The 12,516-nt window shown below is 46.5% G+C and overlaps 2 protein-coding genes across 3 annotated transcripts; one reads left to right on the top strand and one right to left on the bottom strand.

The window, feature by feature from the left end:
- Nucleotides 1–585: 585 nt before the first annotated feature.
- LOC123100443 (bZIP transcription factor 29) lies at nt 586–3,432 on the top strand. Its single transcript, XM_044522380.1, has 4 exons — nt 586–1,813; nt 1,968–2,100; nt 2,206–2,290; nt 2,920–3,432. The coding sequence occupies exons 1-4, from the start codon at nt 1,071–1,073 to the stop codon at nt 3,138–3,140; spliced, it is 1,182 nt and encodes a 393-aa protein (XP_044378315.1). The 5' UTR covers nt 586–1,070; the 3' UTR covers nt 3,141–3,432.
- Nucleotides 3,433–4,924: 1,492 nt separating this feature from the next.
- LOC123098829 (myosin-14) lies at nt 4,925–10,311 on the bottom strand. 2 transcript variants are annotated; one of them, XM_044520904.1, is made up of 13 exons: nt 9,892–10,311; nt 9,192–9,367; nt 9,009–9,112; nt 8,647–8,730; nt 8,443–8,546; nt 8,278–8,364; nt 7,730–7,932; nt 7,188–7,389; nt 7,045–7,095; nt 6,861–6,959; nt 6,684–6,743; nt 6,295–6,419; nt 4,925–6,193 (listed from the first exon to the last, which is right to left on the bottom strand). In XM_044520904.1, exons 1-13 carry the CDS (start codon nt 10,084–10,086, stop codon nt 5,095–5,097), a joined length of 2,589 nt encoding a protein of 862 aa, XP_044376839.1. In that variant the 5' UTR covers nt 10,087–10,311; the 3' UTR covers nt 4,925–5,094. The 2 variants fall into 2 exon arrangements, with proteins under 2 accessions (XP_044376839.1, XP_044376840.1); XM_044520905.1 differs by having other exon boundaries at nt 6,295–6,416; nt 9,892–10,264.
- Nucleotides 10,312–12,516: the final 2,205 nt, after the last annotated feature.

Consider the following 12,516-nt stretch of genomic DNA (forward strand, 5'->3'; position numbering starts at 1 on the left):
GACTGGCACACGTTATCTGGTGCGTTGTTGTAATTTGCCCCCTGGTGTGTATGTTATTTACTTCTTGTAAATAAATAATAATGAAAGGTCTTTTATTTCCAAAAAAAATCCCATCGCTTATCTCTTCCACGGGTCATTGATGAGGTTCCAGCTGGCCTGCCTTTTATCGACTTACCAAATAAAATTGTATTTTTTTGTAAGCCAATAAATGATTACTTTTTTGTAAGCCAATAAATGATTACCAAATAGGTTTTATTACAAAATAAAATCTTTTTATACGAGTACATTAATATCGACAGATAATCATGGGCTAGCGTATTAAAATATCTATACCCTATTGTCCTCAATTTTTTTCTTTTTCTAAGATGCACGTAAAGTATGTCTTTTTATAAAGAAGAAAAAAAACGTGCTTCCTACCGCTTATTTCCTCCACTGGTCACCGACGAGGTTCCAGTTGGCACGGACACGCGAACGCCGCCCGCTTGCATCCCTAGTAGGGGTGACACGTGGACACCGCCCGCTTGCATCCCTAGCAGAGGTGACACGCGCCACATGCTCCATAAGGTGAGCCCACAGGTAACATAGGTGCGGGATCACGAGGCCGCCCCACAGCCGTCCATCCTATGATCCGTAGGTACGAAGTTTCCGCTGCCGCAAGGCGCCACTGCCAGTCGATGCGTACTAGCCACGGCCAGGGCAGCAGTACACTGAATGCCGATGGAGCTTGCCAAAAAAACGGTGCGTCGCCAGGCTGTGAGCCGCGGCGCAAAAGTGGCGCCTTGCGAGGCCCAGGCGAGCTCACCAAAGAAAGAAAGACAAGCAAACGGGCCGGACGGACGATCGATCGAACACGCGCACCGCGCACGCACGAGTAGCCACCGGCACCGTCCCAACGGACGGCGATTAAAGGCCTCCTTAAAAGCGCGTCGTCTCCCACCGCTCCGCTCCCTCCCTCGCGATTCGATCCATCACCACCGTCTCGACTAGCACGACCCATTTCCGCCGGCGGCGCTGCTTGCACTGCTAGCACGGCGGACGTCCCCAGCGCGAACGAGCAGGTAGAGGTAAGCATGGAGCGCATTGGCGAGGCCCACCAGGTGCACCAGCTGCAGCAGGTCCAGCAGCAGGGGGTGGCGGCGGCGTCGTTCGGCGTGGTCGAGCACTCCGTGGTGGCGGCGGCGGCGGCAGCCAAGCCGAGGGCGCCGGGGCTGCCGCCGACGCCGCCCGCGTCCTTCGCCGGGCAGCAGCGCGGTGCGGGCGGCGACGTGTGCATGGACGACTCCTCGGGGGCGCCGGGGCGCAAGCAGGCGCAGGTCGTGCCGGCGCACCGCCGGACCCGCAGCGACGTGCCGTTCGCGGGCTACTTCCCGCCGCCGACGCAGCAGCTGCCGCAGCCCAAGGCGGAGGCCGGCGGCTGGGGCGACGGCAGCGGCGGCGACGACCTGTTCAGCTCGTACCTGAACCTGGAGGGGATGGACGTGCTCAACTCCTCGTCGCCCGACAGCAGCGCCAAGGCCGACAGCAGCGAGAACGGCGACTCCGAGGAGTGCGCCGCGTGGGGCGCTGGCGCGGGCGTCAAGAGGAGCGCCGCCGGGGAGCCGGCGATGGCCGGGCGGCACGCCCGGAGCCTGTCCGTGGACAGCCTCATGGGGCGGCTCAACTTCGCGTCCCCCGGCGGCGCCGCCAACGGCGCGGGCGGCATGTTCAGCCTGGAGTTCGGCAGCGGCGAGTTCTCCCCCGCCGAGATGAAGAAGATCATGGCCGACGAGAAGCTGGCCGAGATGGCCCTCGCCGACCCCAAGCGCGTCAAGAGGTACGTCGTAATCCATTCGATCATCGCCTCAATCAATCAACCGATCAAGATCGCGAATCCTTGCTAAAGCTTCGCCATTGATGATCGGCGATTGCTGCTTGCCTAAAATGTGCTATGGATTATGGAACTGAGATCGAGTTTGGATTGTGCGCAGGGTGCTGGCGAACCGGCAGTCGGCGGCGCGGTCCAAGGAGCGCAAGATGCGGTACATCGTGGAGCTGGAGCAGAAGGTGCAGATCCTGCAGACGGAGGCCACCACGCTCGCCGCGCAGATCAACCTCCTTCAGGTACCACCTTCCTTCCTCCTCCTCTCGACCTCGTGCAACATCCATCCATTTTTAATCTCATTGATTGAAATTCAGTTAACTGATGGTTCGAATTCGATGGCGCAGCGCGACTCGTCGGCGGTGGCGACGCAGAACAACGAGCTCAGGTTCCGGCTGCAGGCCATGGAGCAGCAGGCGCAGCTCCGCGATGGTACGTTGCGTTCACCCTTCGTGCGTGCTCGATCTGCTCGTCAACGTCCGACCGATCCATCCATCCATCCACCGATGTGCTTGGCACTAGACTAGAGTCTACATAGATGGTCCTTATCGTATCCCGGCTCCTGACGTTGACATGTTTATCTGTGTGTCCAGTCCTAGTCGTACGTGTGCTCCGCTCACGACTGCGGCTCTGAATTCCCTCGGTAGGTACGCAGGTAGCTGAGCTCGCTCCATACCGGTAGTCGTTGGCATGTACTCGATGTCGGTACTAATCCATTACGCCAGCAGCAGCAGCACGGATGTGCTTAGCACTTGCACTTGACAATGATCAAGAACCAAGATTTGCTCATGTTTTTAAATTGAGTCTGCAGATAAAATAGGTTGCTTTCTCTGAGGATGCTGTGGAGTTGCCAGCATGAACGCACGTAGCTGATTAGAAATAGATTGATTTGGACTGCAGTGTCTTCGTTCATAATTTTGCAAGTGTTTCTTTAACCGCTCGGGTGGCATGTGCTGGCTTAGTCCGAGTACACGTATCTCCAGAGTCCTCATTCATAATTTTGCAAGTGTTTCTTTAAACTCATGGTTCTAACATTCACTTCTTCTTATGTTCTTGAGCAGCTCTGAACGACGCGCTGACAGGCGAGGTCCAGCGCCTCAAGATCGCGGCGGTGGAGCTCGGCATCGGCGACTCCTGCTCCTCCAACGCCATGGCCCAGCAGCACAACCTCATGTTTCAGCACCAGCAACTGCAGGCTACACCCATACCATTCTACCAGCTGCAGCATCAACAACAGCAGCAGCAGAACGGCACAGCCAACAAGCATGAATCAAGAGAGTGATGGCGATGATCGCAGAGGCATTTGATTGGACTAGAGAAGAAACATTGCAGATTGCAGACGCCAAAGGAAAACTTTGGTTTAGAGTTGAACTGTGAATTCATATGGTTTTATTGACTCTTTTGTTTTAATGTCGTCGTTAATAATCGTAAGTTTTTCCAGGCGGTGAGCCCCTGCCTGTACTTTCTTTTTTCCTTCTTATTATGTTCATTGATTCTGTGGATATGTTACCTTTCAGTCACCAAAACTGGTGGAGCAGTAGTTGATTTAATTAATAATATATTCTTTTGTAGTACCCCTCCGTTCCTAAATATAAGCTTTAGAGATTTCACTGTGGACCACATACTGTTTGTAGATGCATTTCAGAGTGTAGATTCACTCACTTGGCTCTGTATGTAATCCATAGTGAAATCTCTATAAAGACTTATTTAGGAATAGAGGGAATATTACTCCCACCGTTCCTAAATATTTGTCTTTCTAGAGATTTCGACAAGTGGCTACATACGGAGCAAAATGAGTGAATCTACACTCTAAAATATGTCTATATACATTCGTATGTGGTAGTCCATTTGAAAATATTTAAAAAAATAAATATTTAGGAACAGAGGGAGTAGTTTCTATTTGTTGGGTACTTTCTGCAGCTTCGTCGCTTGGGGATACACCTGACATCTTTGTTCCTAAATATAAGACGTTTTGGCAGTTTAATTTAAACTGCCAAAACATCTTACATTTAGAAACAGCGGTAGTACAAAATAAGAATGTATTATTTTGAAGGGTGTGGCTAGACAAGGTCCGTCTTCTTGTAACTAAATCGAATCTCGCCTAGGCCTCTAGTACTTTTGGAAGAGGTGACGCATCCGTGCATGAATCAAAATCATACTCCCTCCGTTCCTAAATACTTGTCTTTCTAGGCATTTCAACAAGTGACTACATACGGAGTAAAATGAGTGAATCTACACTCTAAAATATGTCTACATACATCCGTATGTAATATTCATTTGAAATGGCTAGAAAGACAAGTATTTAGGAACGGAGGGAGTATATTCCATTTTATTTTTAGTCAAGTGATTTAAGAGCTAGAGATCTTTGGAAATCCCCTACTCCTTTTGGGGTGAATGAGTGAATCAAAGATGGTTCTAAATATGTCTTGCGTAATCTCACAAACTGAAAAGGCTATCAATCACACATTCAGCTTGTTCAGGGAGCCAGCAGTCTCCCTCGCCTTAACCAAGTCTGACATGACATGTAAGTAAAGAAAAAGAAATATCTAAAAAGAAATGTTTGCACAGATCCTAATGTAAGATCTCATGAATACAACATCGACTGAGACTGAGACATAACCAAGTCTCAGTCGACTGAGATTTAGCAAGACTGTAATTTGAAATCACACGCTATTTCACTTATATTTGTTGTTATCCAATTCCTACCGTTATACTATCTTGAGATAAATACCCATGGGTTTTGTAGGTACTACCTCCGTTTATATTTACTCCACATATTAGCTTAACTGAAATCAAACTTTATAAAGTTTGATCAAGTTTGTAGAAAACAATATGAACATTTACAATAACCAACGTATATGATGTGAAAATATATTCAATGATGAATCTAATGGTATTGATTTGGTGGTGTATATGTTAAAATATTTTTCTACAAACTTGATAAAGTTTATAAAGTTTGACTTTAGACAAAAGTTAATATGCAAAGTAAATAAAAATGTAGGGGGTACATATAACTACTTAACTGGAGTAATAACAATTGCCATAATGTTCCATTTTAGGAAGACGTAGAACGAAAGCGATGGCAATGCCAAGAACTAGATATTTCAGATTGGACAAGTGATACAAAGAAGTTAGAAGCACAAGGAGACACAACGATAAAAGTTTATACCCCGACTCGAAGGGTGCAGAAACTTAAAAATCAACATATATACGAGGAAAATCAGTTGTTTTTAGGCCTAACCCACAGAGTCCTCAACCATGGCTTCACTGTCAATATCTGCATCCCCGGCCTCACTACCGTCCCGAGTCTCAGCATCAGACTCGCTATCTTCAACAAAGTTTCCTGGGAGCTTCTTTTCAGGATCAAGAAGTCCAATCATATGATTAATAGCTCGACGACCATCGGCATTAGTCTGGCTACCAGCTGAGTGGCCATCAGAGTTAACCAAACTGGTCAGAGCATCAGCTGCTGTTCTTTCTCCTGCGTCATCATCGTGTCCTTCAGAGGGGTCACCACCCACGTCTTCCGAGCAGCACGGAGACTCATTCTCCCCATTGACAGATGGTCCTGTTTCCACTGCCCAGCTACCGGCAACTTCTGAGGCCAACAGATCAGCTGTGCGAATAGTTCCATCCTGCGTGTCGTCAGGTTTGCTCGCAGAGCAGTCACCCTCACGTTTCCCTTCAGAACACTGACCAATGCCATCTTTGAGGGTTAGGGATTGTTGTTCCTCATTAACTAGTGGCTGCCCTCCATCTTTTGGAATCAAGTTAGATTCCTCGGTTTCTTGTTGTGCCTGCATTTCATCCTCTAGCTGCAAAGTCTCTCCCCCCATAACGCTGTTAATGGAATTATGATCATTGCAGCCAACATTGCCGATTTGGCTTTCTGTCTCCAGAACTTGCTCGGTCTCTTGCTCAGGAGCTGTAGCAGTGTGATCACCATGAGAATCAGATCCGATTTTCTCTACTGTCCTATCTGGACTAGTGCACTCTAAGTCTTGAGTGCCCCCTTCAATTCTGGTACCACCATCCTGCTGCTCGGTCATATCGGCATCTTCATCGGTGGAACTATGTTCACTTGCTTGGGTATTCTCTGCTGAAGCACCCGAAGCCTCCAACGTATCTTTTGCGTAGTCTGCTCGCTTTACACGGGCATCATCAGTGTTCACATTTGCTACTGGTACTTCATTGAGATCAAGACCCAGCAAGGTGCTCTCATAGTTCTCTTCGTCCTCTAGAGTTCTCTGCATAGCCTTAAGCTGTTCCTGCTGTTTTGCAAATAGAGAAGAGATCTCTTCCGTGGTTGAATAGAAAGCACGCAGTTGGGTCTCTCTGCAATAAGCAACAGAGGAAAGGAAGGCATTGTATAAAAAGTTAGTTCCACAAAATTGGACTCACGTTGCTTATATATGATGCCCAAATTAGATGCTTACCGTAAAATAACTCTTTCTCTGGCCCCTTGATACCTACGTTTTTCAATTGATAGATCTCTCATTGTAGCAGCTACTTCAAGTTCAAGAGATGAGACCTTTGCCCATGCTTCTTCCCGAGCAGCCTGCTAACGAAGCACATGTATTATCAGATTGTAAGTAAAGGAGTGTAGCCCCTCAAAGGATGGATGGTACATGGAATAGAATAAACTTCTGCTGTTTGAAATATATGATACAACTTCAAACCCATGAACAAGCAGAGTCAATAGCACAACAGAAAAGGAACCCTGATCTTATGAAGAAAGCAAAGGAAGACCAATATAATTTGCCGATGTGATGAAACATCAGAGAAACAGAAAGAGTCCAATTATGTGACTGGAACATTTTTCTACCTTCTCATTTTCAAGTTCTTTCTTGAGCTTCCGCAGTTCAGTTTCCAGATTATCAGATTTCTGCAATTGCAATAGCAAAAACGGAAAATGTTATACGACATTGAAGTACAAAAGATAAAAATACTTTTCACGGATGTAAGTTGTACAAAGTTTAACATGTGCAGAACCTCATGATACCTTTTGACTTTTAGCAGACACAAGCTGCTCATCCTGGAGTTGAGTTTCCAGTTCTCGCACTTTTTTCTCAGATGTTACAAGGCTTTCACGAGAGTCTTCCTGCATGAGAATGCAGCAGTTGAAGTACATGAATGGAATGACATTACTTAAGATGAATAACTGCAACCAAAATAATTGTGCATACCAGCTTGGACCTTAATGTTTCCACGAGCAAACGGGTGTCTTTTTCTGATTCCTGAAAAATAATGAAACTCTATTTTTAGTATATGATATCACGAACATGAATTAGTTACCCGACCTTTGACTAGAATTGGAAGAGGATTAAACCTGAAGCTTGATGATAAACTCTTTCTGTTCCTTTTGTTGTTTAAGGTAAGCCTCTGTCTGTCTCTTCATTTCGTCTTGAGCCTCTGCTTGTACTTTATGCAGTGCAGATTTAAGGTCTTCTGCAGCCTTATCACGCTCCTCTATTCTTAAGTTTCTCTCCTCACTTAGCTGTTCCTCAAGCTCGCATATATTTGCCTTCTGGCTGAAAACATTTCAACTTTATATAAGTGGTGCTAGTACCGGAGTTCATACATGGCAAAAACTATTTAATTTATTTTCATAAGGTTAACCTTTCATCCCTGGAGGAAAAAAAGTGCAGTATGAAAACTTAGACTTGGCCTGTTCAGAACGCATTTCACAGCTTATTTGTAGGGAATATAGCAATTCCTCTAGAATTCCTATCAAAATCATGATTCCAACCCAGGAATTTTTCACAGATTATGAAATCCATGCACCCTTATGATATAGAAAGTTACGAGCAAAATCCTCTGTATTGTCAGAGTGGTAATGCAAAAAATCAATCCAACAGCTATGAAGCTTACCTCTGAATTATCTCATCAGCATCAGCACGTGATTGCTTTGATGCACTAAGCCTCTCATCCAGATCTTTTATGGAATTCTGTAACTCTGTATTTAATGTACTAAGAGTATCTAGTTGTTTCTGTTTCCCCTCTAGTGCTAGCTGAAGAGATTTAGTTTGCTCGAGATAAGAACTTGATGTACTTTCTTTGAACTCCTTCAGTTCCTGCATCATCAGATTTGCACCAAAAATTTGGTTACAGGGAAGGGCAGTCATCAGTATAATTTCATAATTATATAATTGCTGAAAACAGATGGACAATTTTAATCAAAAAGGGAACAAAATGTTTGCATTTGAAATCAGAATACATACTAGTGTATTACATCAACAAGGCAATAAATATAAAAAAAAACTTGGCAACACCAACAATCTTTCTTGCATTAGAATATGCAAGAGCATTATTGGCTTATTACGTTGACTGAAGAAAAAATAGAAATAACCCTGTGATATGCGGGATACTCATATATCTTGCAAAACCATAAGCAAATAATTATTTGTGTTTGTGGATACCTTTTCATGCTGCTCTTCGGCTGTTTTGCTTGCAGTTCTCAATGTCTCAATTGTCACAACATGTGCCTCGAGTTGTTCCCTGAGCTCCTGCATGGATTTTAGCTAAATAAGATCATGGAGATACAGGGGTGATTAACTATTGCCATCTTGAAGGAGCCAACTTACTGCATTAGATTTTTCTAGTCTTCGAACATCATCTAGTGAAACAGGACCATCAGATGAACCAATGCCCAGACCCTTTAGCCTCTTGCTTTCAGAGCCCATCTCCCCTTTAGGATCAAATATAAATGGACAGACGTATCTCAGAACATGCGGTGTAGTTGCGAAATGTGATGAGCAAATCGTAAGACAACATATTCACACTCTTACCTGATTTTCTTTTAAGTATGGTAGTACCATTCCCTACGCAGCTGACTGCATTAACTTCCCGATAGACAAATGCATAGGAGGCATCTGTAAAATCAATATACAAGTTAAATGGGCATCAACAGGTAAATCACTTCTATAAAATTAGAGTTAGCGTTCATGCATGCAAGAAGCATGACAGTGGCAACATAATAAAGTGCACAGAAGTAAATAAGGAGGGAACGGGCACAAAATGTGAGGAAACACTAAATGCTTATAGAGAACAGCAAGCCAGGTAGCACAGACCAGGTACAGGCCAATGGATACCATACCCAAAAAAAAACAAGGATCGGACTAGTAAAGGCAGAATAAGCAGAGCATTTTACCGTGATGAGGAGGTGTGGTAAATGATATGATGTCCCCGTGATTAAGCTTGGTCGGAGGTGAACGTTTCATAAACTTATTCCAGTTGACGTATGTGCCATTCGTGCTGCACAGCTACAGCAAGTTAATATAAGAAAAGGAAATTATTATTGTTAGATAGAGCAAGATCCAGAAGGAAAAGAAACCTCGAGTCCTTGAGGTAAACAGGCACAGGCTCATCACGCTGCAGCTCCCCTATCACAGTGTCCTTATATATCTTGCAATGATTCCCGCTGACTGACACAGCAGAAATCCTGAAGCGAGGGTTCTCGACCGTGCGGCCTAGAATGTGCTCGTCAGCACTCAAAAGAATGTTCATCCCCTTCAGTATGGAGAAAAATAAAAGATTCCAATCAGCAAATTCATGCCTCCTTATTACAATGGTGGTATGCGTAACACAAGTAAAGGCACCATGCCTCAACTCTCAACCATTGACTAATCAACAACATATTGATGCGTTTCTGCCAAGAAAGTTCCTTGAAGGTTACATAGTTATATACTCCGTGGAAGCAAAGTGTGAAATCTTGCTTTACACTAACAGTTAGAGCAAGCCGGCTGTTCGCCACACAAACAGCTTACTAGCAGAAGCAAAGCTGCTAGGGCATTACTGTACTGGTATCAACAGTTAAGCAGATAACTTTATCAGGGCCAGAGATGCCAGGTAAATTCTTCACGGGTAAAGAGTACAGATGTACAATGCTTGCCTCTTTTATCCATAAAACAGATTAATGAGCAATGCAGATAGGAACATGACACGGTGACTGGAATGCCGAGTACCCCACCCAAAAATAAAAAGACGAAATATTGGGGTCTGGGTCTAGGGTTTAAGAAGGGGAGGGAGTGGACCTCGGAGCGGAGGCGGGCCTTCTTGGAGATGGCGGTGAGGACGGCCCAGACGCCGGGCTCCGGGTTCTGCACGGGCTGGTCGGCGAACTTGCGGGCCACGGCGCGCATCTCGTCGGCGCCTACCGGCGAGGGCTTGGGCGGGGTGCAGGAGACGGGCGACTCGGCCTTGGAAGCCATCTTGGGCGTCACCAGCATATCAGGCGCGCGCGGGGGGGCGCGGCCGGCCGGCGGCGGAAGGGCGGGCCGGGTTGGCGGGGAGGGGCGGGGGAGTGGGGAGCGCGGCGGCGCGAGTGGGTGGTGGCAGTTGGTGGGCGCGGGACCGACGGCGGAACCCCTCGGCGTGGGGCCGCGTGGCGTGGTGTTGGGCTGTTGGGTGCCTCGGAGAGAGGGGTGAGTGAGGGAGGGGGCGCAGAGGGTTAAGATTTGCGCGGGTGAAGGTTAAGATTAGTTGAGAGGATTTGCGGGAAGATGATGGTGACTGTGTTGTGTTTGAGAAGGAACCGAACTGATTGGGATGGTCAAGACACACGGCGCGTTTGGCAACTGGAAATGGCGATTTAGTAATTGGCACTCTTTTGTCATGATCCTGAGATGTTCACAGCCGTTGAATTTTCGGTGTTAGGACACTGTCCGACCAAACTCTCTTGCAACACATTCGAAGCCCTTCTTGGGTTGAATGTCTTACTTTTCCACAAGAACAATCGCAAACCATGCGGCAAAGCCAAGAAAGCCGCCCCTACCCCTCACCGACCTCTCGTCTCTCTCCCACGATCTGCGCGAACTTCGTCGCCGCAACTCCGCCAGTGCCGGGTCCGCTGCTCATCCGGTTATCCCCATCGTCGCAGCCTCACTTACGCTCTTGCGGAAACGATGGTGACCTAGGCACTCCCCTCCCAGACAAGACCTCCTCCTCGACCTCTCCTTATCTCTACTGACCGACGAACATGTGGTCGTCGTCACGGAGCTTATGCCGGCGAGATCCTGCATTTATCCACAAGCGCACATGGTTCAACCTTTGTGGCCTCGATTCCCTGTACCGCCATGACGCCCACCACCTCGAGGTCTTCATTCCACACACAAGATGGCAGATGGTGGTACCCCTTGAAGGCCCCTTGGGTGGTTTGATCTGTCACCTTGACTCCTCTCCATCACTGCATTATTATTGGATTTGAGACTTAAGGTCAGGTTGGATTTGTGGGATAGTTTAGAAACTCACGTTTTTCAAGAAGAAGGCACATACCGAAGTGTATGCTTTCATTCTATAAGTTGGATATCTTCTCATTGGCGTTGCCTTTGGAGACCATGTCTTCATATGTTCGCTTTGCTCATACCGTTTTGTTTGGCCTCGTCAACGAGATGGAGGAGGTCGAGACAGCGGTCTCGAGTTTGTTGGTTGGATGCCGGGGCGGCGGCCCCGAGCTTCGGTGCGGCAATGGCCCTATTTGGTGGGTTGTGGCTTATGCATCATGTTGGGGGCATTCAGGCGCGGAGGGTGGCAAGGTATGTCATGGTTGTGGGGTTTTGCATGATTGTCCCTTTATCAATCATCTAGTCTGTTTTTTGCACGGTTGTTCCTTAATCAATCGTGTGGTCGGTTTTTTTCTGCACGGTTGTCCCTTATCAATCGTGTGGTAGTTGTGTGTGTGTGTGTGTCGGGTTTTCGCCCGGTTATCCCTTATTAACCGGGCAATTCTCTTCTTCTTAATGAACTTCAAGAACCCCCTACCCGTCTTGAGGTGTCCAAAAAAAGGAATATTTCACACTTAATATGACACTTGGATTGTTAGATTTGTTTTTTGGAGTTAGTCGGTGTTGACATAGTTTTGGACTAATGCATCAAATAAAATTTATTAATCTATTGTGCACCACATACGAAATTTGGTAATGTGCACTGGCCGCAAAATTTTCTTAATGTGCCCTGGTTGTAGGACGACTTTGTTGATGCTCTGATTAAAAGTTATGGTCTTTCAAGGTGAAAAAGGCACTGAAGGCTGAAGGCTGATGCATTTTGATTTGGAGAACAATGCCATACAAGGTGAAATCGTCACTCCTACTTGATTTGTACCTCTATCATCAATAAACCACATGAATTATCATTTATAACATTCATTCATTCATGTAAATGCTGAAAATGCATTTGATACACCAAATCCACATGTCTAAAGATCACACTTTGCTTGTTTGTTTGTAGATGAAAGACAAAGTCAAGGAGCCTTCCGCGAGCGCCATAGATCGGGTGATCTTCATTTTTCTAACTAATTGTGTCGGTCACTGTTGCATAACATTGACATTGACCAAGTGTTATCCATTAGAACTTTCAGGTAAGGAAGCAAAAACAATCGGATGCCAGGAGGTTCAAGATGGATCATGGTGCGAAGACCATGGCCTCAGTTAAGCCAAAGGTGGATAGAGGATGGGAAGCATGAGAATGTAGTGCACCTTTGCATAAGGAAGAGGTAATCTTCTAAGCATATGCTTGCATCATAACATGGCTCCATTGCCGGGCGAAGCAGCGAGCGCACAAACGGGGCACAACAAGGCTGCACGTGAAGCCTGCAGGCAGAGCGACGGCTAGATCGGGTGTGAGTGACAACGGAGGCGTGTGATTCGGAGGCAGCGGTTTGA

This window comes from Triticum aestivum, chromosome 4D, assembly GCF_018294505.1.
Source record: "Triticum aestivum cultivar Chinese Spring chromosome 4D, IWGSC CS RefSeq v2.1, whole genome shotgun sequence".
NCBI classification, from domain to species: Eukaryota; Viridiplantae; Streptophyta; class Magnoliopsida; order Poales; family Poaceae; genus Triticum; species Triticum aestivum.

What these genes read in the sequence shown, in the direction of transcription:
- LOC123100443 (XM_044522380.1), top strand. Translation starts at nt 1,071, where the DNA reads ATGGAGCGCATTGGCGAGGCCCACCAGGTGCACCAGCTGCAGCAGGTC. An exon ending in GACCCCAAGCGCGTCAAGAG is followed by an intron (nt 1,814 to 1,967) that starts GTACGTCGTAAT and finishes GATTGTGCGCAG; the next exon opens with GGTGCTGGCGAACCGGCAGT. An exon ending in GCAGGCGCAGCTCCGCGATG is followed by an intron (nt 2,291 to 2,919) that starts GTACGTTGCGTT and finishes GTTCTTGAGCAG; the next exon opens with CTCTGAACGACGCGCTGACA.
- LOC123098829 (XM_044520904.1), bottom strand. Translation starts at nt 10,086, where the DNA reads ATGCTGGTGACGCCCAAGATGGCTTCCAAGGCCGAGTCGCCCGTCTCC. An exon ending in CATACTTAAAAGAAAATCAG is followed by an intron (nt 8,547 to 8,646) that starts GTAAGAGTGTGA and finishes TTGATCCTAAAG; the next exon opens with GGGAGATGGGCTCTGAAAGC. An exon ending in AGTTTATCATCAAGCTTCAG is followed by an intron (nt 7,096 to 7,187) that starts GTTTAATCCTCT and finishes ATTATTTTTCAG; the next exon opens with GAATCAGAAAAAGACACCCG.